The sequence below is a fragment of the Octopus bimaculoides genome, chromosome 2 (assembly GCF_046866305.1).
Source record: "Octopus bimaculoides isolate indiv1 chromosome 2, ASM4686630v1, whole genome shotgun sequence".
In the NCBI taxonomy this organism is placed as follows: Eukaryota; Metazoa; Mollusca; class Cephalopoda; order Octopoda; family Octopodidae; genus Octopus; species Octopus bimaculoides.
Window position 1 is genome coordinate 130,712,588 of NC_142929.1, and position 26,320 is coordinate 130,738,907.

The 26,320-nt window shown below is 35.8% G+C and overlaps 1 protein-coding gene and 1 long non-coding RNA gene across 5 annotated transcripts in view; one reads left to right on the forward strand and one right to left on the reverse strand.

Moving 5' to 3' along the window:
* Positions 1-1,185: 1,185 nt before the first annotated feature.
* The window catches only part of LOC106879231 (tubulin alpha-1A chain), a 36,858-nt gene continuing 11,723 nt past the window's right edge, over positions 1,186-26,320 (reverse strand). The window contains exons 2-3 of the mRNA XM_014928719.3: positions 16,474-16,693; positions 1,186-3,734 (exon numbers count right to left, since the gene is read on the reverse strand). Coding sequence (XP_014784205.1) covers positions 2,605-3,734; positions 16,474-16,693 — 1,350 coding nt within the window. The 3' untranslated portion in view covers positions 1,186-2,604. The remainder of the gene's footprint in view (positions 3,735-16,473; positions 16,694-26,320) is intronic.
* The window catches only part of LOC106879232 (uncharacterized), a 35,652-nt gene continuing 30,582 nt past the window's right edge, over positions 21,251-26,320 (forward strand). Inside the window, exon 1 of one of the 4 annotated variants that reach the window (XR_016240745.1) lies at positions 21,251-21,970. This is a non-coding gene — a long non-coding RNA (uncharacterized LOC106879232). The remainder of the gene's footprint in view (positions 21,971-26,320) is intronic. The other 3 variants (XR_008263429.2, XR_016240746.1, XR_001410606.3) reach the window with 3 other exon arrangements.

The following is a 26,320-nucleotide window of genomic DNA, read 5'->3' on the forward strand; positions in this document are numbered from 1 at the left end:
AACATATATACTCGTAACATTACCCTAGTTAATATATAAACATCATAATCATTGTTTTAACGTCCACCTATGCTGTTCGTTAGCGGAGATATGTTTAATTTACTTCTTTTTGATATTAGTTTCAGTAATGAGGCAGCGAACTGACAGAATCGTTAGCACGCCCAGTGAAATGCTTAGCATCTTTTCGTCCGTCTTCCCGTTTTAAGTCCTTTCAGGGTAGTGGGATTGATGTAATCGACTTACAACCTTCCCCCGAAACTTTCCTTGCGAAATGTGCCAGCAATTTTTAATGATTTACTGCAGGTGATGAAATCAAGAATATTGCTAGCCACTGACCTAGAGAAAAGAAACCAATATTTACATAAAGTTCGCAAAGTGGAATTAATTATTTTTCCTGTAAAATGATTTATTCCACGTTGCTTAGATTTTGTACGAAGCAGACGACACAGACTATTGCTTGTTCACCTGAATTGGACTGCTTTTCTTTTCTTTTGTTTTCCGACGGTGGAGATTGTTAAGACAGAAAACTATTGAGGCACAGGCGTGGCTGTGTGGTAAGAAGCTTGTTTCCCAATCACATGCTTCCGAGTTCAGTACCACGATGTGACACCTTGAGCAAGTGTCTTCAACTATAACCTCAAGCCATCCACAGCCTTGTGAGTGGGTTTGGTAGACAGAAACAGGAAGAAGCCCGTCGTACATATATATATGTGTATGTGTTTGTCCCCCCGCCATCGCTTGACAACTGATGCCAGTGTGTCTACATTCCCGTAACTTAGCGGTTCAGCAAAAGAAACCGATAGAATAAGTACTAAGCTTTGAAGAAAAATCCTGGGGTCCACTTGTTCCACTAGAAGAAAAAAACCCTTCGAGGCGGTGCTCCAGCATGGCCGCAGTCAAATGACTGAAACAGGTAAAAGAATAAAAGATTATATGTTTTACTCACTAGTTCGATATCTTGATACTCTGGGGTTCAAAAATTCATCCACATCAAATTTGTTTCCACGTCTCTGACATTGACAAAATTATATAATTGATACACAAATTTTGACTCAACCAACTGCGTCTTTCCTTTCAGCCTCCTAAATCTGATAGAATAAGTACTAATCAAATACTAGGGTCGCTATAATCAATTAAACTCTTGAACGTGATGCCCCACCAAATCAATAACAGAACAAAAGTAAGTCCGATTGTATTAATTTTTATTACCATTTCCGTTTCCAGTCTTAATTACAAACATATTGATCAATCAGTGTGTGTGGCATTTGAATATACGCCTCTTTTTTTCTTTTTTACATTGAATTTTGTTTGCCGACTGCATTCGGCTCGTACCAGCCAATATTTAGAAAAGTACCTTTAGATGGCCATCATTGAAATTAGTTACTAAAAATACTCTTCCATATCATGCATGAATCAGAAAGCGCTCAAGTATTTAATACTTTTGCTATTAAACGAAAATTTCATCGGAGATATGAAAAAAATATAAATATTAATTAATGTTGGACCTTGAATAGAAAAGAAGAACGAAAAATATTGAACTAATTAGAAAATAATGAAAATAACCTTGATGGACGAACATATTCAGTTTCAACTTTTTATATATATATATATATATATATATATACGGTCATCAGTTTTGAATAAGTCCATTTAAAATAATAAATTGCTTTGTACAGTTGATATAATTCTTTTGACTGGAAACTGATGTTAGATGCAGTCTACTTCTTGGAATTTAGTCCCGATTTCTTACCTGATTTTATTTTTACGTTTTGCGAACAATTTCATGAATAGAATAATCGAAATGTAGATTATAACGTATATATTACAATAAACAGTACAAATTTTAACAATTGCTGTGATGTCTATTCAGACACTCGAATACAAATATGAATAAATGTCTTTTTTTATTATCTCTCTGTGAATAGAGATTTTTCGCTGGGTTGTTGCAGTATGTTCTGTCCACGGAAAGATGTAAGATAAAACAAAAAGGCATTTGCTTACATTTGTTCCTGTATATTAGGCTACACACCACAGCGATGGCTAACATTTTTTGTTTATCATTAAATAAACCTTACCATTTCAGATTATGCAATATACGCTGTTTAGTGCATCATTAATTAATTATAAAGTCTACGACATTTTCTTTTTATACAAACCAAATTGGAAATAAATAAAAGACACTTCGACACAGAAATATATTTTCTGGTGTTTTAGTCAGGTTTTTAAAAAAATCAAAAGCTAACAAGCTCTCTCTCTCTCTCTCTCACACACACACACACACACACACTCTCTCTCTCTCTCTCTCTCTCTCTCTCTCTCCCACTCTCTCTCAAATACTAACATTCTTTCTTTATTTATTTCTCGCTGTTATTGTTCATGGAATAAAATCCATGTTTGAATTTATTTTGTTGTCATTCAGATTGGTATCTTTTTTTCGTCTCACTCTTCCGAACCTGGTTGGGAAAAATGACATTTGAGAATAATTGGCTCGAAACATTGTTTCATACTGTCGGAAATCTCCACAAAATATCAGTGGAAGACTTTTCTTATTACTAAAATAAGTCCTCTCTCCTTTGTCGCCATTTTAAACGTTGAACAGCCATTTTAATATTCTTCTCCTTCTTCTTCACCTTCACCTTCAATAGAATCAACACCGACCTCTTCGTAATCTTTTTCTAATGCTGCCAAATCCTCACGTGCTTCGGAGAATTCTCCCTCTTCCATACCTTCCCCTACATACCAATGTACGAAAGCTCTTTTAGCATACATTAAATCGAATTTGTGGTCAAGACGTGCCCAAGCTTCAGCAATAGCTGTGGTGTTGCTTAACATACAAACAGCGCGTTGGACTTTGGCAAGATCACCTCCGGGAACAACAGTGGGTGGTTGATAGTTAATTCCAACCTTGAAACCAGTGGGACACCAATCAACGAACTGAATAGAACGTTTTGTCTTAATGGTGGCGATAGCTGCATTGACATCTTTAGGTACAACATCTCCTCTGTACAGCAGACAGCACGCCATGTATTTGCCATGGCGCGGGTCACATTTAACAAGTTGATTAGCCGGTTCAAAACAGGCATTGGTGATTTCAGCAACTGATAGTTGTTCATGATAGGCTTTTTCGGCTGAAATAACCGGAGCATAAGTAGCGAGCGGGAAATGAATTCGAGGATAAGGAACCAAGTTAGTTTGAAACTCAGTCAAATCTACATTGAGAGCCCCATCAAAACGTAGAGAGGCAGTGATTGAACTGACAATCTGACCGATGAGACGGTTGAGATTTGTATAACTGGGTCTTTCTATATCCAGGTTTCTACGGCAAATATCATAAATAGCTTCGTTATCGACCATGAAAGCGCAGTCAGAGTGTTCCAGAGTAGTATGCGTTGTTAAGATGGAGTTATATGGTTCAACAACGGCAGTTGAAATCTGTGGTGCTGGGTAGACTGAGAACTCAAGCTTGGACTTTTTCCCATAATCTACACTAAGGCGTTCCATCAACAGGGAAGAAAAACCGGATCCAGTACCTCCACCAAAACTGTGGAAAACTAAGAACCCTTGAAGCCCTGTGCACTGATCAGATAACTTCCGGATTCGATCTAGTACTAGGTCGATTATCTCCTTGCCAATGGTATAATGACCACGTGCGTAGTTATTTGCTGCATCTTCTTTGCCGGTGATTAGCTGTTCGGGATGGAAAAGCTGTCGATACATACCAGTGCGGACTTCATCTACAGAAGATATAAAAGAAGAACAAATGTTAATTCATTAGCAATATCGTATATAAATATTTTATATCTTGAAAAAAAATGAATAAATAAAGCATAAAATAGAATGTGACAATAAATAAGAAATATACATATGCAAGCATGCAAACGTACATACATATAAGCATACATCTTTACATGCATATACACATACATACATGCACGCACACATACAAGTACATACATACATACATACATACATACTCTCAAAATAATAAATTGCTATTTGAAGTTGATTCCAGATGGTCGTGTACATGTATTCTGGATGCTAATCTCGTAGACATCATCAAACTACGAGAAGAGAATAAAGTTTATATGTCTGTGCGGCCATATTGAAGTTTGAAGTCGTTAATACGATTATTGGGAAATCATTAAGTCTCTTACAGGCTTTATATTTCATCAACTATCATAAGTCAGAATAATCTGCATCAATCCTTACTATCGGCTGGAGTTTTTTATTTGTTTTTTCCAATTTATCCTAATTAATCCTAAATTACTACGATTGAGATTGCTCCATTTACCTGTCTAAATATCATTGTGTCTATCTATAATTAGGACTATATGTGTAACAAACCAACGAGGGTAAAATTTTCTTAGTCGCCTAAACGGTTTGGAAAACACAGCCAAATCTACCTTGATTCACATCCTACCGGCTTATAAAAGAAAAAAACACATTGGTTAATGTAGTCCTTGATGTATAAAAATATTACTGGTCATAGCCAGATTACTTTTAATCACATGGTTAACCATGCGCTATACCTGACAAAATTTAACAAAAAATGAGTATGTGTTCTAATGATAACCTTGTACGATTTTAATCCTTAAAAATCCATTTTGCATCTTTAAGTTCATTATTTTCAAGTAACTATTTGTATTCTTCTGTAGACATCAAATTAGCTCTTTCTTGTGTCTGTAGAACATGTCATGTAGGAAACAACATATGAACCATCGATTTGCCTCCTCCTGGTGGTATTTATGGTGGTGGAGTTTGTCATGTGGGAGACCACCCAAGAAAAACATTAACTTACTTTTTTTTCTGGAGGCATTAAACTTCCACAATTAGCCCTTTATTTATTTAGTTATTTGCAGTCCTAGGGTACAACACGCAGGGTATCATCTAAGAAGTAACGACTAGTAGGTTAAATTTCACTGTAAATCTGTTTCCACTTGAAAGATTTACGAAATTTTATTAGCTCTAAATTTAATTTCAAATTCACCACAGATTTTAGATATGCTAATTTTATGTTAAACAAACCTTCTTGATTATTTGAATTTGAAGAATAACAAGTTTCTTAAACCCTGGCATTCATAAAGCCGGTTAATCGGTTTCCATGGCGTATCAGTGGCTGAGATCACAACACTCTCCCTGAACGGAACACTCCTCAATTGCTGGGTTCAAAGCCAACAATTTCTGAGGGGAGGGAACAAGTCGCTTACGTCAACCCCAGTACTTGTATTGTACTTTAGTTTTTTCTATTCCAATTGGATGAAGGCCAAAGTTGGCTTTCGCGGGATTTGAACTCAGAATCTGAAGAGATGCTGCAAAGCATTTTGTCCGCCGTGCTAACGATTCTGCCAGCTTGCTGCTTGTAGAATAATAATTGGAAAACGATAATTTATATTTTTTAGATTAAAATTGTTGAAAAGCCAGTATAATCGTGGATTGATAACATATGTAAAGAAGACTGGTTCCTCAGGTGAAAGTGGAGGATTGTTTCGAATTGGGTTTTTTGAAAAGCTATCAGCTTGGTATCATCTTACACTTTTTACGAGGAAGAAATATATACTTCCGAAATATTGAAACAAGATAGAGTGTAACTGTTGTTCGGTCTTCCTCGTGTCTATATTCACTCCAATTTCAATTTTTAGTGTTGGTTTTTGAACAATTTTCACTTTAAATATCACAAAAAGCTTCATTCAACTACAAAACGCTAATATATTTTTAGGATGTACACATTACTAAGATTCTAAAGCAGGGGTTGGCAATTTATAGTCTGTAACCCTCATTTCATCCGGTTTGCCGATTTTATTGAATATATGTTGTTGTTGTTGGCACTCCGTCGCTTACGACGTCGAGGGTTCCATTTGATCCGATCAACAGAACAGCCTGCTCGTGAAATTAACGTGCAAGTGGCTGAGCTCTCCACAGACACGTGTACCCTTAACGTAGTTCTGGGAGATATTCAGCGTGACACAGTGTGACAAGGCTGACACTTTGAATTACAGGCACAACAGAAACAGGAAGAAAGAGTGAGAGAAAGTTGTGGTGAAAGAGTACAGCAGGATTCGCCACCATCCCCTGCCTGAGCCTCGTGGAGCTTTTAGGTGTTTTCGCTCAATAAACACTCACAACGCCCGGTCTGGGAATCGAAACCGCGATCCTATTTCCGCGAGTCCGCTGCCCTAACCATTGCGCCTCCACATTGAATATATGACGCTGCAAACAAAAATGCTTCGTTTTCCTTAATTACTTTTGGTAAGTGAATGATACAATTCAGTATCGAAAAAAAAAAATCAAAGGTCTTATTTTTTACAGTGGCTTCAACTGAACCATAGTGAGAGATTCCTTCACTTGGCAAGCAAAACAAAGTTCCACCAAAATCGATATTTTAAGCAGTCAGTATTTCCACCTTTCTAAATGAAAATGAATGGGACAACAGGGACTAATAACACATCATACACAGTCGAAATATAACTTGTATGAATAAGCGATTCTAAGAAAGGAGGGAATGATAAAAAGAAAATGGTCATTTATCCGTTGAGGAAGTACATAAAATGGCTGGTACTCCGAAGCCACAATCGCCCACATTCAGACTAATTAAATTTGTATCATATGTCATACATGGCATATATCGGTTTTTATGCCATTAAATGTGTGGCAATTCCTTCCTGACAACAGGTTTATTTAAAATATATATACGAGGGGGTGCTGAAAAGTTCCTGGGTTTGGGTAAAAGAAAATATAGGAGAATCAGTTAACTATGATTTTATTCAACGTATTCCCCTCCCAGATTTATTTATTGCACCGGTCCTTCAGTTTTTCTAAAAGTTTTTGTAAAATAACTCGGAAGATTGGGCCTCCAAACAAACTTTTCACGACATCCTTAAAGCCAGGAACTTTTCAGCACACCCTCGTATGTATGTGTATATATATATATATATATATATATATATATATATATATATATATATATATAGACGGTACCCGTATAGGTGATTCCCAGGAGTGCCTCCGGATTTAAACATCCCCTGGTTGCTTGGATGCTTCAGACTACCCCTGAAGGATTGAGGCAAGCCTATAATTTACCTATATATATATATATATATATATATATATATGGGGGGGGGGTGATGAAAAGGTAATAATTCTTCAAATATGCATATGCTACCATTGCCTATTTTTAACGGCGGTGCATCAGCATGGCCGCAGCTCTGAGCTAAAACTACACAATATATATATATATATATATATATATATATATATATATATATATATATATATATATATATATATTATATATATATATTCATATTTATATATATATATTCATATTTATATATATATATTCATATTTATATATATATATATATATATTTATATATATATAGAGAGAGAGAGTGGGGTGTAAACACGCTGTTTCTTTGATATAGTATGAACATGGCTTCATGGCTTCGTTTATTTGCTTTGGTTCGTGAGATATAAAAGCATTTCCAGCCCTGCCCACCTCCAAATAAGTTTGCTAACCCTTGTTCTAAAGCATCGAACTGAATGTTTGACAGCATTTAGTTTGATACTTCCTTATTCTTGATTCAAATGTTACTAGGGTCGACTTCGATATTGATCCACCTTATGTCGATAAAATAAATTCCTGTAACCGACTGAAGCACATTCTGTCGACTTGATCTATTGCAATGTAGACAAAAGAACCTGATATTTTTTAGGGTTAAGGAGAGGAAACATATGGGAGAGTAGGCAAAAATAATATTGAATTTTCAGCCAACATTACGCATATTCGAGTCATATTTACATCTGAAATTTACTTAAGCTGCAGTTTAAAGAATTGAAGTAGGATTAGAGTGAGAAAGTCTTACAGATGTTCTTTGTCGTGACTTATAAACCACTATCATATTGCAGAACATCCGCAGATTTGATCAACCCCGTATGTGCGCTGTCGAAGTTGATAATGCTAAAAGAGGGCATGATAGTTGTGGGAGGGATCAAATGACGACGACGCTATTGATCACTTTGTGTGGATGAACAATAAATACATATCTCTTATGTACTTCCATTTCTCCAGATTAACTATCTTGAAACCTGCAATTTTGTCTTTGACGTATAATCGTTGACACTGCAAATCTACATCACCTGATTAAAATCACCGTGCTAAGCTGAGTTAATCCGTAGTAAACTTTCATCCCTCTTGCTTCAAATAGAACATCTGCTCTCTTTATCTTTAATCCCAGTTTACATTTAATTTTGTCTTTTGTTTGACGATTCTTTTAACTACTGAAAATATCAGAGTAAAACTCAGCACAAGGTTACTGAGCTCTCTCGTTTTCTCTTTTTTTCACACCCTCCTCTCTCTCTCTCTCTCTCTCTCTCTCAAAAGAATAAAAATTAAAAATGTAAAAAATAGGTTTTCGCCAGATTAATCATTACTGAAAAGGTTTTCATTATACATATTTTATTAATGGTGTTAAGTAGAAGCGAATTTCATTTTGTCGATATTGTTTGCGTGTCCAACAGTCAATTTTCATACAAGGAATAATTAGCCAGACAATTAACCTCATTTTCTATTTCACTGTATTTTTAACATCACAGATTTTTGCTCGCTAAATTCGTCCAAAATCTTTAGGCTGTCTCTTGTACTTAAAAGAGATATTAACGAAGAGAAGGGTGAGATTGAAGAGGGATTCGAAATCACAGAAAGGAAAATAACAAAAATGTAACTGAGACAGAAAGAGAGAGACAGAGGGAAGGAGAGAGAGGGCAAAGGAGAAATGGGGGGAATATATGTGCACGTGAACATCATCGATAGCGGATCTTTATTAGATCATTTAATTAGTGTAATTAGTACTTATTAATATAACTTTCGAAATCAACTTCAATCAATGAATCGGAGTGTCTTACAAAGTGATTAAAGTGACGAATTTGCAGAGTCGTTAGAGCATCGGGTAAATTGCTTTGAGTTATTCTTTTTGGCTCTCAGCATTAAGAAGTCAAATACTACAGAGGCCAACTGTGTCGTTTCTTCTTTCGTGGTCGATAAAGAAAGTACCAGTTCTATGCTGGGATAGATTCTTTTCTCTTTTTCTCTCTCTCCCTCTCTCTCTCTCTCTCTCTCTCTCTCTATCTATCTATCTATCTTTCTTTCTTTCTCCCTCTACTCTCTGGAAGAAATCAGCTGCAGCAAAACCTAGAAAGGGATGCGTTCCACTAGTTCTAAAAAATGTCAAGACAAGCCGCATGTCATGACGGCGCTCCAACGACTCCGCCAGGAATTGAACACCCTAAGGCAATGCAAAGCAAGCAAAATGCTTGCGTCGTAGATTAGAAAACCGATAAAGTAAAATTAAGATAATACGAAAAAAACCATTGGGAAAACCTGGCACATGTAGTCATTAAGAGCTAATGAGGCGCATAGATTTTTCTAAAAATTAAGCTGTTATGAAATTCATGTCAACGACCTAATAAATAAGTGGATTACAAGTCTTAGTCGAAAAATATATGTAAGTTCCTGGTTCGAATCCAGTCTGGTATGAGACGGCAATATTAGTTGCTAATTTAGATACAGGATTAGCATTTTGAGGGGATGGGGCTGGTCGATACCCTCGATTCCAGTTCTTAACTGGTAATTTAGGATCTTTTTTAAAACGGGGGACACATTTTTCATTAACGAAACACTTTGAAACTTGGAACACTGGTAGAATGTGTCATATAAAACATCTTTTTCTCTTAGTCTTCTTAAAAAAAAAAAGAAATCCCTAAGTTATTCCATGCTAAAGTTGTCGTATTTCTGTAATTTCAACCAATCACTGACGTCCATTCAGCCGATATACATTAAGTGCCGACTACATAAACAAACGATTCTGAAACAATTCTATCGGTGATAAGGTTAGGGTTAGGGTTAGGGTAAAACAGCAAATTTAAAATGAAAAAAGCAAATAAAACGAAGGTATGGAGATTAAATACGCTATACATCGCTTAATCAGCCAAAGGAGTAAATGTAAACAACTGAATACTTGTCAGTGATTGGTTGAAATTATCGAAATAAGACAATTTTTTACATGAAATAAATTCGAATACAAAAATATTTTTCTGTTCTATAACACAAAATAGATAAGTATACGAAGTTTGAAAGTCTTTCGGTACCAAAAACACTATGTAAAACATTAATGAAAAATGTGGCCCCCGTTTTAAAAAAATCCGTAATTTATTTTATCAGTCCCAGAGGGATGAAAGACAAAGTTGACCTAGGTGAGGTTACAACCAGAACATAAAGAACCAATATAAATACTGCAAGGCATTTTTCTAATGCCCTCGCAATTATGTAGGGTAAGGCAATTTCCTGGAGATGTAGAAAGCCTAACGGAAAATTTATAAGTCTTCGAATTGCAAAATGCATCTTAGCATATCACAAGAAAAAAAATAGACAAAGAAATTTCGTTCAGTCGTTTACAAATTCAGAGTATTTCTTTACCATGTGGAAAAGTTTTATCCAAATTTCTCCCTATCAGGTTAGAGTTACTATTGAGCAAAGAAAAAGAGATTCTGTTATACCTTATCCCTAAGTGTTCTGTCTTGATCGCAATCTTGTTGCAACATATATTTATGAGAGGAGCTACATATCTTTCGCAGTCAGTTTTCCCTCAATAAGAATCTACTCATAATTCTGAGCAAAAATTATACTGACCAATAAAAACGCTTTCTTAACACTGAACCTCCATCAAATATAGAACAACACTTTTAAATAAAGAATGACACATTAACAATAACTTTATGAATTTTTTGCGATATTGGTTTCAAATTTTGGAAGAAGGCCAGTAATTCTGGGGAAGGGACGAGCCGATTACATCGATTCCAGTGCTTAACTGGTACTTATTTTATAAACCCCGAAAGACTAAGACGACCTTGGCGGAATTTAAACACAGAACAAAGACTGACGAAATGCCGCCAAGCACTTTGTCCGGTATGCTAACGATTCTGCCAACTCGCTGCCTTAAATTCTTTATCATATTAAAAGGAAGTTATCTGCATATTAGGCTAACGTCAATAAAAACTGTTCTCATTCTTATTTTATTGATTCATACGTAGCTATTTGATTGGATTTTATTCAGTTCTTCATAAAGAAAATGTCCCGTTTTTTTATATATATTTTTATTTTCTAAAACACCTCTCCATTTTTAAATATCCTTTAGTTCTTTTTCCAGCGTGGAAGAACATTCAAGATTAGTTCCTTTCTTTGATATCTGGCATAAATAGGAGACATTATAAATTATAAAGAGAAATTAAAAAATATTCTATAGTGTTCGTGTCTTTCTTTTGACCATCAGTGATATAAATGAAGTGAAATAACTCCGACTAGGATTTGAAACTCAGCCGAGAATTCAGCTCTGACCCTGACCAAACGAACATTTCATCACGTCGAACATCTGTCTATTTGTCTGTCTGTCTGTCTGCCTGTCTGTCCCCCTCTCTCTCTTTCTAGTGAGGTTTAAGACTGAATGATAAGAACGCTGTTTTAAATCTTTGAATACTTATCAAATAATCTACTGTATGATGAAATGGATTAGCTTAAAATTGTATTCTTCTAATCCCGGTATTGTCAAAAAAAAAAAAAAAGGATTATGCAAAAATGATGTTTCAGTACTTTATAACTTTGTACTATTCTCTCTTCTGGATCAATATATTTGAAGATCGTAATTAATTGTTAATATTCAAATGTAGTGATTATAGAGTGTGCAATGATTGTATACCCCCACACAAAGTTAAGTATGGATTGCGTTTTACAACTGACAGTCTGTAAACAGATTTTTTAAACAAAAATAGACCTTGGATCAATGATATGGATTCTACAACAGCTGGAGTTCCAATCTGCATGACTTCTATTATGACAGCCTGATAAAATATCAATTTCCAGATATTCATTTTCCAACATATCAAAGCCGGTTTGGTGTTGAGTAATTTCTTTATCTAAAGTATCTCATTGCTTACACTTAAAATCACAGAGTCCAGTTTAATTTTTCATTCCTTCGGTACCAATAGAACTAGTTCTAAAGTTTTGCTTCGTCGACCACAAAATAATTTTACTAACTCTATAATTTTATTTCTAGTTCTCAAATCTGACAATAAAAATCTTGAAGCTGATTATTTTAAGAAATGCAGTTTTAAATAATGGTTCTATTGACGTGATGAAAATGTCAACAACGATAGCATACACAATATCAACAGTAAGACAAAAATTACACTCCTAATCTATTCGAGTCATTAGGGGAATTTTAATGGAAAGCTAAATTACTAATTTGAAGACCAGGTTTAATACTCTTATAAAGAATTTTTTTTTTTTTTAGATATCTAACGAAGAAACGTGTTAAAGGACATATAACTACCATTACTTAGGAAACTAAAACCTGGATTAAGAGAGTAACCTTCTAACACACTGCTAATATATTTAATCAATTGTATTCAAGGGAATTACGTTAAATCGTCAGTTATAGCAAGTAAGGCTGATACAGAAATTTATAAAGTCAGATAATGTATATACGTATTTACATTTTAAACAAAGCTTAGCGTGCAGATATGAAGAGTGCATATGAGAGAGAATAAAAGCGTTAGAATCGGCGATGAAGTTTGAACATGCAATGACCATAAAGCTACATGTCCTTATCGGTACCCTTCATCAGCATTACCATCTTTACGCTATCGAGCATTGAATTTTAAGATGGTTTTGAACCTTGCACAATTGCGACTTGTGTCTCGCCTATGTGTTTTGACTTGACTTCGTTTTAAATAGACCGCAAAAGTTTCATCTTACATATATATATATATAGCTTTATGTAGCTTTATGGTCATTGCATGTTCAAGCTTCATCACCGATTCTAACACGCTTTTATTCTCTCTCATATGCACTCTTCATATCTGCACGCTAAGCTTTGTTTAAAATGTAAATACGTATATACATTATCAGTCTTTTATAAATTTCTGTATCAGTCTTACTTGCTATAACTTTTGGGACTTTTTCTATATTTCTGATGAAGAGCTCCGCTCGAAACGTGAAATCCTCTTTCTTTTCTTTCCTTTCCTGAGCGTCCAATAACACTGTACTTATTCCACGTCCTCGCGTTATTGTCTTTTCTTGCTTGTTCATGTTTGAATTGATTATGTATATATATATATATATATATATATATATATGTATGTATATATATATATATATATATATATATATATATATATATATATATATATATATATATATATATATATATGTATGTATGTATACATATATCTAACGTTGAGATGGTTATTGAAATTGAAGTTATTGAAATCATTTTAAAGGAAATAATTCTTTTATTTTTTGTCAGCCAAACAAAGAATACATGTTTAGATTATTAGAAAAAAGAAAAACGAAACGAGCGATTAAAACATAACGGAAAAAAACTCAACGGCACATTGCATTACACTTTAGTGTAATAATCTGGGGCCACATTGGTCATTACCTTGAATCATCCATTATTTCTCAGGTTTTCTTTCTCTTCTTTCTTAAGGGCCACCACTAACCCTGTTCATTTTTATTTCTTTAAATTCAACTTTCTTTGCCTAGATAATATTAGCAGCCTCTACCACATGTTTTAATAAGTACCTCCAATGGCGTACTGACAATCTAGTTTGTTTTGCAGATGTGTCGTAGAGACACCCTACCCAGAAATTATTGTTGTTGTTGTTGCAGATGTTGTTTCCAAAAACTTCCTACGACTTCCACATCCTAAAATGTTAAACCTTGCAACATACGGGAGAGGATGATACATGACATTAAAGAATTTGATTAAAGATAAAACTGTTCAAACAACTAGTTTGTTAAGTCCTCGAACATTCTTTTTTAGATCTGATTTGATACTTAAAATGGAACAGCTCCTGAGTGTGTGGATCGATGATGACACCTAGACGTAACATGCCGATAAATACCTTGGCTATTTAAACTAAAACTAAGTTTGTACGACGGTTTGCAGAAAGTAGAACGAGTAACTTCTAATGCAAAGCAATTTCTTGTTAATAAAAGCTGATTTGAAAGGTTTAAGAGGCACTTTATTTTTGTACATTAAAATGAACAAGGAAACAGCCACTCCTGTAAAATAGTTGTTACTAGTTATTCGGAGGAGCAGAACAAAATATTTGTTAGAGGAGGTTGTACACCAAAACAAGTGCATGATGTTGATGAAACCGGGATTCTCTGGAAGCAAATGATTATTGGTAAAGAAAAATCAGCCCCAGTCTTTGAAGCTTCCAAATATCGTCTAACGCATTTTTATGAGTGGGGTGGGGTACTGCTGAGGAATGAAATTAAAGCCCCTTACTTGTAGTTCACTCTGAAAACTGAAACGCATCCAAAGGCTATTTTAATGCAATCTATATTTGATTTCATGTTCAAATGAGAAGGCTTGGGTGATACAACGAGCTTTCTCTGAGATTGATTTACAAACATTTTGCTGTGTTATAGAAGAATATAGTCTCATGATTAATATTTACAACAAAGTATAGCTCCTTTTAGACAATTCACAAGTGACCATAAATTATCTTTTTGATGATGAGTGAGTTGAATATATCCCTAAGAACACAATTTCCTTGGATAAAGAAGTGATAGCTAACTTCATCGATATGTTACTTTAGAATAACTCGTAAATACAATTGATAGGTAAGTTAAAACCTATAGTTCGACTTTTAGAAAATATTTAGTATTATAGAAGCTGTAATTATTATAGCCGAGTCATCGTATGAATTGAAACCTTCAGCTTAGAATAGTGTTTGGCAAAAATACAATCAGATTGTATCCGTAAGGTTAGGGTTTCTATCCGTGAAGAGTTTTTTTTTTTTTCAGGAGAAAGCCTATGTCAGGTGCAACATTGCGAGACTAGAAAATGGTGCAAGGTTTGAAGAAGTCGTCGGTTGAGTTAGGATCGAATCGACCTTAAAGAATATAGCTAAATAATGGACTTTGCTGATAACATGATCCTAAACCTGAACGTAAAATAAATAACTAGAGGAATTCATAATGAGCTCAGTTTTTACACTGATCTGTACAAACAGAAGATACGTCGTAAACGCCTCACAACTTTGGATATGTTCTTTACTCCTTCAACAGATACAGATGATGATGATGGTCACGATGACGATGACGATGATGATGATGACGTATAACAGGGGTGTCAAACTTGTTTGGTTTTAAGAACCGGATTAAATCATAAACTAGCTACCAAGGGTCGGATAACAACAATTATCCTTAAAACTCAATTCATAACGTAGGCCAAAGTAAATGGATAATGGGGACAATAAACATTATAATAACTTTATTAACAATGAAGAAAGGAAAGAATATGAGGTGTCAACAAAGTTTGTGCGCAGAAATGTGTGGAAATATCCATATGGTATACATAGATTATTAAGAAAGAATCCCTAGAGAAAAAGCAGAGATAGAAATTGTCCAAATAAAAGTATACAGTTCTTGAGATGACCAATGCTTGATAGAAAGTTGGTATTGTTTCAGTTGTAGAATTTTTCAATATTGTTCACACTAGTGGAATCCATTTGGCTAAACACATGCGTAAATTTGAAACATAAGTTGACTCAACGTTACAGATAAAGTGAAGGGGAAATAGGTCACATCATTTAGTATCTGGTTTCGAAAGTTTTTCCATTGGTTGAGATATATAAAAAACGTCCCTTAACGAGCACTGATTCGACTAATCTGTACTGATGTTATCACGGTTCTAGCCGAGCTCAGGCTCTGAACACATGCTAGTGACACACATTTAACATAATAATTAAAAAGTATTTAATGATAATTTTTATTTAAAAAATTGAGTCAGGGAGGGCTAAACATAGCTGCAGGACATACGTTTGACACGCCTTCTCTACAAAACAGAAGATAGTACTCCTCTTCCTTTCAGTAATTTCTATTTTACCAATTCTCTTTACGCTGCAGTCAACATAATTTGTGATGAGTAAGTATCGTAATAGGATATGACTGTATTCTCATTCATTCCCTTACATTTTTCTTTTCAAATGATCTTACGTAAACTGTGCTGCGTATTTCAAATGATCTTACGTAAACTGTGCTGCGTATTTCAAATGATCTTACGTATACTGTGTTGCGATATTTTAATATCGTAGAATCCATTCGGATGAACAGGTACATAAAATTGCAAAGATAAATAAAAAAAACAGACAAAAACTCCTGCTTGATTCAGCGTGTATAGACAGAGTGAAGAAGAAATAGATCACATCTTTTGATATATGAATTCATGCACAAAAGATGTATTCTTTTTTCCGAATGAACTCTGTCAGAATGCATCTCAGTTTGTAATGTGGAAATCAATGAGAAAATAGGTTTCGCATTACAGAATTCCGCATAGCAACAATATTTAAAAGAATACAGGATACTGTAACGCGGGAGAGGCCAGAATTTTAGATATTTGTAATACTTACCAACAACAGTTGGTTCCAGGTCAACAAAGACCGCTCTGGGGACATGCTTCCCAGCCCCAGTTTCACTGAAGAAAGTACTAAACGAATCATCTCTCCTCGGTTTCTTATCTGAAGGTACTTGACCATCAGGTTGAATTTTGTGTTCAAGACAGTAGAGTTCCCAACAAGCATTACCAATTTGTACACCTGCTTGTCCAACGTGGATACTGATACATTCCCTCTGAAAGAAATAAAGGAATACATGGTTATAACTATGATGTACCTTTAATTTCTACGAGATGCGCCCCAGTCTCAACCGAAGACGTCAAGGGAGAAAAGTTTTTACATATAAAGATACAAACAGTTGAGGTGTCATACAATTGAAAAACTGATGTTTGTGTGTTATAAAAACATTATTCCTTTGTTATAAAATTTATAATAAAACTGAATGAATGAGATTGTATTAAACTAGAGTCGATTCGATCAACCAAACTCCTTTACATGTAAGTGATCATATGCCACCACAAGAAATAATTCAACAGCAATATTATAGTTTACCATGCCAGAAAATTCTATAAAAATAAAGATAAATATAAAGATACTAATGTCTTTCCTTGGTCTCAGAATTTCTGATGAAATTGTAAGAGTACCGTCTTGGACAGTCGTAGACCGGGCGGTGCCCTTCCATCTCCAAGTCTGACCACAGAAGATCTCTTGCTAGAAATGAGAAACAGACAGATAGAAGTAGGAGAATCGATCCTAGTAGAGGACTGGTGCTTTATTTATCGATCATGACAAGCAAAGTTGACTTCAAGTGTAGCGTAGACTCTCTATATACGTACATTCGAACGTAGCAGGGAACAGCTAGCCTTCGGCCGGTGTTTGTATCCCGTTGAGTCCACTACTCTGATTGGTTGGTATTGGTGCAATTTATCTCTTACTCTGTTGTGCCAACTGACTGCGGATAGCCAGTCAGAGGTTTTATATAGCATCACGTGAACAACCTTTTTCGAACCCTTTTCGGGCCTACTGATCCTTATAAAAACCCAGCTTTTTCCTCATTATACATCTTTGGTTCCTCCTTTTAAGGTCTCGCCACTGACCACACAAGACACAACCACTTCCAGCGACAACCCCACAGCAGCCACGTCGAGACTTACCAACTTCGTCCAACAGCATTCAGCGACCTCCACCTCTGTCCCCGCCATCATCCTAACGTCAACATCTTTACGTACACAACTCAAACAAACAACTCGCCCATGTTTCAACACTTCTCTGTTCGTGAATTACTTCACCATGAATCAACAGTGAATATACAACCTGCGAGAACTCCCGTACCAAATGACCCAAACAGCAACATCACAGTCACAACTTCACGTATGACATGTACCTATAACCGCTCAGCATCACGGCCGCAACTTCTTGATACAGTATTTCGACTGCCGTGTACAATTGACTACGAACAAGTATTCTCATTCTTGCGTCTATGGACTTCTCACTTCGATGGCTATAGACTCTTTCACTGTCTTTTTCTTCATTGCCATTCCCATATGTTCTTCACACGCACATACATCTATACTTACACACACACATACATTTTGTTCTCATGACAGTCTGTCTATTATTCTGTATACATGACACATACACAGACACATTGTTTACATATCAATAAATCTTCTCTTAACTATTCTACTCGGTTGTGTCTCTTTTCCCATCTGGCACTTATGTAGTATTCATTTTATATTTATTGTATCGACCGCGTGATGTACTAAAGAGCCATTCTCATCACATCACATCGCACTGTCTTTACACAAGTTGTTTGAACTCACAAGGCAAAGAGCCGAAACGAATTCCAACAGGCAATCTATCTGATACGAACTTCTCAACCAAATCATCTATAAAGACATTGTTATAGATGGACATGCCAGAAAAAAAAATATTTGATAGTGAGTGTTTTATGATTATAATTTATAGATCGGTGGTTACCAGAATCAGTAGATTGCCGTACAAATGCTTTATCGTATCTAGTTACGTCTTTTACTCGTATCTTGCTATTAATACCGCTCTGGCCAAAATACCTGACTCTTAAACAGCCTAGTCCACCGTGTTGCAATAAATTGATACGAACTATTTATGAGCAACTCACTTCGATCAGCAGTAACCTCTAAAACGTATAACTTCAGTAAGTAGTAAAGTCTTTAGGCTATGACCTCTGTATGCAGTACCTTCCATAACCTTTGATCTCTATAACGAATGACGTAGCAGCACTGTAAAATTAACAAATGTTTCATTCCAGCACTATTTTCCGTTTCTACTTTGATGCAAACATGATCCCTGTCATGATAACGGAGGTAGTCCATATAAAGTCTGCACTATGGTCTCTGCTACCAAAACCAACTTCCACTGTACTTATCCTTAGAGGGTGAATTTCAGTAGGTGTGTAATAATAGCACGAATTCCTATTGCGTTCCACGGAGAATACACGCTATGTCTTATTTGATTTCCAATTTAGGCACAAGGTGTAAAGTTTGGCCGGAGGTGGGAGGTTAGTCTGTTTTATCGTCCATGATACTTGATTATCTTTTTATTTTATCGACCCCCAGAAGATTGAAAGGAAAATTTGACCTTTGAGGGTTTTAAACTCAGAACGGTAAGAGCCGGAAGAAATATCCGAAGGTATTGTGTTCGATACTTTAACGATTTTGCAACTCCACCACCAGCGCCGTCTTAGCAGCATTATAGGCCCCACCTCCTGTCAAATCACTGCACTGGGACCTATAGTATTTATTGACAGCAATCCACAGCATACGCGTATAAGAATTGGACTCCTTGCCCTGTAGGTAACTGTCCCGTGACCCCATCCCTTAAGACGGCACTGTCCACCACCCTTGTTAAATCTAATAACGGTTCTTTTTTAGGCACAAAGCCAGCAATTTTGTTGGGAGGGTGTGTCGATACGATTTACACCAGTATTTGACTGGTACTTTACTTTATTGACCCCAAAAGTAAAAATGGTAAAGTTGATCTCGGCGGGATTTGACCTTAGAATGTATAGCGCTGGACCAAATGTCATGTGATGTTTTTTCCGACGCCCTAACAATTCTGCCAGTTCGCTGTCCTTGCTAATTCTAATAATGGTTTCAAATTTTGGCACAAGGCCAGCAATTTCGGGGGAGGGTGTAAGTCGATTACATCGACCCCAGTGTTCAACTGGTACTTCTTTTATCGACCTCGAAAGAATGGAAAGCAAAGTCAACCTTGACGGAATTTGAACTCAGAACGTAAAGACGGACGAGATGCCACTAAGCATTTTTCCCGGCATGCTAACAATTCTGCCAGCTCGCCACCTTTTTGTTAATTCTATAATGCTATGTTAGCATCTTCTACAATTGAAATACCATTTATGTTACCCGTGCGGGAGACTGACTGTCTTTCATTTCCAACACCTGGCGTCATTAAAGGATTGTTTCCGTTTTATTTCTTAAATATTAGTGCTAGCTTTAAAAATATTTCCCCCAGTCTTTTAAAGATTGTTATTTTGTTCCGTTGAAGATTGGCATGTCTACAAAATAATGTGTTGAAATTTGGTGTGTCTTTAACACTGATGCTTGGACAATAGACTCTCACATCTTTGTCCATATGTACAAATGTCATAAGCAGCCAGATTGGTAGGGTGCTGCACTTATGCTTAAATAAACAGTGATTCGAATCCTGACGCTGGCGTTGTATTGAGTTCATCATCACAACATTGAATTCTTGCTGGCTCAATCTACATAGCTTCAAATAAGTGTTAAAAAAAGTACACATCATTGTTGTAAGTGACGTTTCAATAGCTTCTTCTGAATTAAGTTTTTTTTTTTTTTTTATGTGCCTGCTAATTTCAGAATTCTTCTTTTTAACCTTACCATTTCCAATCAAATGAAGATTCAATAGAAATGAATTGTCGTTGTCTAAACTATATCAGCTTATAGTAAACAAATCATTGTCTTTTATTATTTATTTTACCACCTTCCCAGTGAGTAACATCAGAGTTTCTTTTAATGCTAAACTATTGTTGTTGTTTTCCCTCAAGTTAATCCTGTTCGAACAAGCATGTGATTAAAAGCATTTCAGCTGTGATCATCTCGTCTATTTTTCAGATGTATATCGTTTCAAGATCTATATTATCCAATGCGTTGAAACAGTAGCGGCTAATTTCAGGTAGATTTAGATGCTATTCCTAACAAGTCGATCCGTGATATAAAAGTTCTTCATTGTCTTGTGTTATACGAGTTGAAGCACTCAATCGTAGATAAGGCAGATCATCCAAAGAGACAAAGTTTCATTGTCACTTTGTAATTGTCAGATATTTTATTATATATTTTATAAAATATCCAAAGTGGTTCCCTAGAAAAGGAGAATTATTTGAAGCTTAATCTTTCGAGTAAAACCTTTCATTAGAAAGATATAAATTCTGTAATAGATTAGCATCCTGTCACAATAAGAGGTAGCTTAAACCTATGGAAACATTGGTAAGTTCCAGTATATTGCAATAATTTTTGGTGGTGTTGGTAGTCGCAGCAGCAGCAGCAGTAGCAGTAGTAGTAGTAGTAGTAGTAGTAGTAGTAGTAGTAGTAGTAGTAGCAGCAGATAAGACAAGAAGAAAGTTAATATAAAAAATATTTATAATGAAACTCTGTGCCCATATCATCAGACTTTCTAAGTGACCGTAATTTATTCGATCATTTCATTATCAGACCCATTAATTCACATGAAGTGATGACGTAAGAAATTCGCATACAATAATCAATAACTTTATACACATCAATAGTCATAAGTAATATGTGACGTCATTGGAAGTTTTGCAGATATACGTGAAAAACTGTTCAGTAATAACGTTTTCTACTGATATATATGCCACAATGTTGTACACTGGTAATTCATTAATTGAAACTAATGCAACACCTAAGAGGTTGTACACTAATACCACACCGACAATGTTGTATACTCATACTATGCCAAAAATGCTATACACAAACGCTATACATTTAAGATTGTACAATAATAGAAAATCAGAGATGTCGCAAAAGGACATCACTTCGACCTCATTGATTTTTAGTGGCTCACCGAAGTCATCCAACAGTGACGCATCACCAGCAAAATAATTTACAACGAGCTCAACTTTCACCAGAACCACGCCAGCAAGATTGAAAACCTATGCGACACCAGTGACAATGTGTAACAATTGATTGGATTTTGATTGAGATATCAATGAATGTTTTGGGTTGGTTGGAAATTCCAGAAAAGATGTCTTTGCAATCATTATTTGATTATCTCTAATTGTTTAACATTCTTTTGAGTAAGAACGACACGCCTCTCCAACTTTTGTGTAAGACGAATTATTATAGACGAATGACTCTCCGTAAATGAAGCATCTACATGATGCTTAATGAAGAATATATAGATATATATAACTTTAGTGGTTTCCCATAACCGGGATACAGGGAGATTTAAACTTAGAACTAAGGAAAACACAACGGTAAGCCCGACCTACGTATATAGTATTTATTTATAATCAGCCATAAACATAAAACGGTACAAATGATGGATGCTCTACCGACTTGCTCGAGCATCTAACCCTGAATATTATTTGTTCTTCATGTTATTGATTAAGACGAGAATCAAAATCAACGCCGAACAACGTGCGAGAGTATCGAGCTTTCTGCTGTTTTATCCATCCCTTTAATAATCATTGATTCTCCCAGTAAGCACTGGTTTATTCAAATGTTAAAATATAGGATGTATTTTCTTGGATGACTTTGTAATTATTTTGATGTATGCATGCAGAATAGCATCAACGTTAGTAATTATGGTGTTGTGAGATTATGAAAAACCTTGAATCTATCTTTTTATGGAAATAGTTCCATTAGACTCTTTTAAAGTTTGTAAAAATGTGGGTTTGCTTTTTTACAATGATATGTAACTGTGTTCGAATGATGAATTGGTTGGTATCCCAAGTAAAATTAACGATTTGTGTGTCTGCGTGCGTGCGTGCGTGTGTGTGTGTGTGTGTGTGTGTGTGTGTGTGTGTGTGTGTGTGTGTGTGTGTGTGTGTGTGTGTGTGTGTTTGTTTCCGTAAAGTTACAGAAGTGGTTGGGGTTACTATGAAAGTGTTGTCGGGGGAAAATATTGTAAGTAGGCTTGACAAGGTGTGTATGTCTGTGAGTTGTATGTATGTATGCATGTATGCATGTATGTATGTATGTATGTATGTAAATTAATTTTTGCATGGAAAAGTTTAACAGTAATTTCGAAGTTTCAACAAACTGTCATACTAATAATGGTCAGCTAAAACTTCCAAGTCAATGTCAACCTTTTTTGTAAAGATAAAGATGTACCCTACTAAAAAGTACTGAGTGGTCGTTCAGTTCAATGCTAAATTACTTTTATAAGGCTTCACATTCAAACAAGGCATATGTGTGCGTGAGTGTGTATTCATATTACTGTGCTTTGTAATACTCTTTTTATTTTTAAAGTCTGCATTTCTAGTGTAATGGTCGTTTCCTATTACTTTACGAATGTAATTTCTGATGTCTATATATTAAATTCAAGTTGCTTTGTGTTGTTTTTATGCATGTTACAAGACCGACTGCATATTGAAGGAGTCTGTCTAACCTGATCTGAGTCTAATTCAGAATTCTGAGTGTTAATATTTAACATAGAAATCCTAAATGACCATAATGCTGTAGAGAAGCGAGCTGAAAAGTTAAGGAATTACATTAACTTAGGTGTTGAGTCAAAGACTGTGAAAGAAATACGTCTATTGTCCCGTTTAAAATTAATACAACTGAAACGATACACAACTATTATTGTGAAGACATTTTCAGGTTACCCCTAAGGATTTACTTGATATATTCCCTCAATATAACAATACGAGCGACAGCTTATATTATTATTATTCATGGAATTATCGAGAGTGGCGAGCTGACAGAATCGTTAGCGTATGGCATTTCTTAGCGGCATTTCTTGCGGCGTTTTACGATCGGAGTTCCATCCTGCCAAAGTTAAATTTGCCAGTCATCCTCTCGGGGTTGGTAAAAGAAAGTACCAGCCAAGTACTGGAGTCGATGCAATCCATTTTCCCCCTCTTCTAAATACTGCTGGCCTTATGCCATACATAGAATTGATTATGTAATTAACGACTTGACGTTATGGGAGTTAAGAAATGTGACGTCATTCCATTTGTAATCGGGACAATCATCTCTGTAAAGAAATAGACATGTTATATTGAAGGAGAGACAGGGGCACATTGCAGGCAACAGCAGTACATAGTTGGGTAAGTGTCAGAATGTTTTAATCAAGCTTTTTGTTATTCATGAGTATAGCACAATGAAGTACTGTTCCTGCGTCTGATTCAATACTGCTGCTACTCATTCAGACATCCAAGATTCCCCCCCACACACACACACACACATACACAATGAGAACAGCTACCTAACTGAATGTCAAAGTTTCTAACCAACACACTCTAGCCTCTTACCCATAACTGTACTCTGTCTTCTCGTGACTTTTTTTTCTACTGCTAATTGTATGACCTCTGTTCTTTGGAATTGATTGGTCTCACTCCAGCTCCACTCAGGCACTCAACAAACTTGTCTCACTTCTCGGCAATTATATTCTATTCCACTCGGGTTCTGCACTAACCACTATGCCCCTTTTAGACTATAGCTTGTGGTCGTCAACTCTTGGAATTCTCGGTTTGTAGGTATTTTTTTCTATTTTCGAAGCTTCGACCAATGGTATTTTGGAAGCAACAGTTTCTAATTTCTGATGTCTGTTGTTGTCGTTGTTTTTTTTGGTTTCTGTCTCTGTTTTCTAGCTTCCAAGTAGTTCTTTGTCCCATTTGTACAAAAACTGCCCTTTCTACTCTGAACCGCTTATGTCATTGGTTTCCTTTCCCGCTGACAATGTAGCTTCGTTGTCTTCCGGAATAGCTTCGTTGTCTTCCGGAGTATTCAAGGTTTGCATACCGATACAGAACCACCCGATCACCTTTTCTTCCCTATCAACTCTGCGATACCCACCTGCGTGTATTGTACTGCAAAGGGGATAGAAAAACGAAAGGGCATTGTCTTTGTTAATGTCCCTGGTTGTGACCCTTGCACAGCGTTGTCAGTGAGCAGCTGCATGGTGCATCAGTTCGGTCTCGCAACTCGTCCTTAGTCTTGAATACCAAGCACATGCTCCCTTATGCCCTGCCCTGATGGATGGAAACCACGTTGTTCCATGCATCAGCCAGGTTTTCTTTCAGTTGAACCTTTGAGGACATATGGAAGCACTCCTCTATTTTTGAAGGAAACATAAGTATGTCACTTTTCTCCTTGCTTTTCCCTGGAGGTATTCCTCGAGCAAGAATGTACAGACTCATGTAACGTACTTCTGCCATGTCCTTGCCTTTTCCGAGAGTTGATCTATATCAATCACCTCCCTCTGATTAGCTTACAAGTTAATTACTATTGTTCTTAAGAGCTGTTAGAATTATTAAGTTTTCATTCGTTAAAGTGTGCTGCGTGTTCAGATATATTTATTTTCTTTACTTTTCTTTTTTCACTTTGTTTTTTTTTTACACTCAGTATTATTGTTTTCAAAAATATTGGGGTCGGGGTGGGGTCATAATCAGTGCTATTTCGTTTGTTACCAGCACTCCCTTGGAAGAAGTCAGATTAAATTATTAGTAATTAGCATTTTTAGGGAAAATAATATAAATATCTACAAGCCAGACGTTTTCTCTACTGCAGACCTCCAAAGGTTCCGAAGACTATTCTGTACAAAATAATACGACATAAAAATTACTTTCTTTCATTAAATAAATCCAGTAAAATCTAACTTTTCGCGGAGCTATTTCAAAGACGGCCGTATATTTCAACAAGCAGCAGCAGCAGTAGTAGTAGTAGTAGTAGTAGTAGTAGTAGTAGTAGTAGTAGTAGTAGTAGTAGTAGTAGTAGTAGTAGTAGTAGTAGTAGTAATCCTCTATTCACATGATAATCCAGACAAATATTTTTACAAAAATGGAAACAATGAACAGTAAAATACAAACTGGAGAAAAAAAGAGAGAAATTGGAAAAAGCAATAGAAATGATTAAAAAGTCAAAATAATCAAAAGATAGTTTGATTCACAATATTCCCAAGATAAAAACGGAGAGGAAAATCAGTCTCCTACTGGTAACCTGCAAGACTCAACAAAAGAGATGTTAGCCAGGGCAAAAGTCGATATTTCAAAAGCTGTGGGCTAAAAGCAGAAACGAAATTTGCTTTAAGCAGCACAAGGCTAATGCCAAGCCACGAATAATTACCACAACGAGGCATTGCATCACTTATGGCTACCACGTCCTTGCCAAGTTGGAATATATTGACAGAAATGATCGAATAAATAACGACAATACTTCGATGTGAAGACGGGTGTGATGTAAGCGTGTATCAAACACGGCACGTGACAATGATCTGAACGTAAGCATATGGGACATGCCTATCCAGGCCTGATAGGAGATCAAAGTAAACCGTCCAGATATAATTGTCAAGCACGGGAACAAATATATATGTATTCTGCCAGACACCACGAATAAAGCATTGCCTGGATGAAGGCATCGAAACTGTCATGGTACATGGATTTTAAATTTTAAATAAGCAAGATGAGGGGTATGAAAGTAAAAAACAATAATGGTAACTAGCATACTCATTCTTAATATGTCCCAGTAGATTTAACTTGAATATGCTAACCATTGCAGAACAGCTTCTTCTTTTCGACAAATTTGTGTTCATAACACACTCGATTCATTTGCGTAAGGAGACTTTGGGTCATCCGGTGTTTCGATATAATTGTGTTTCGTCA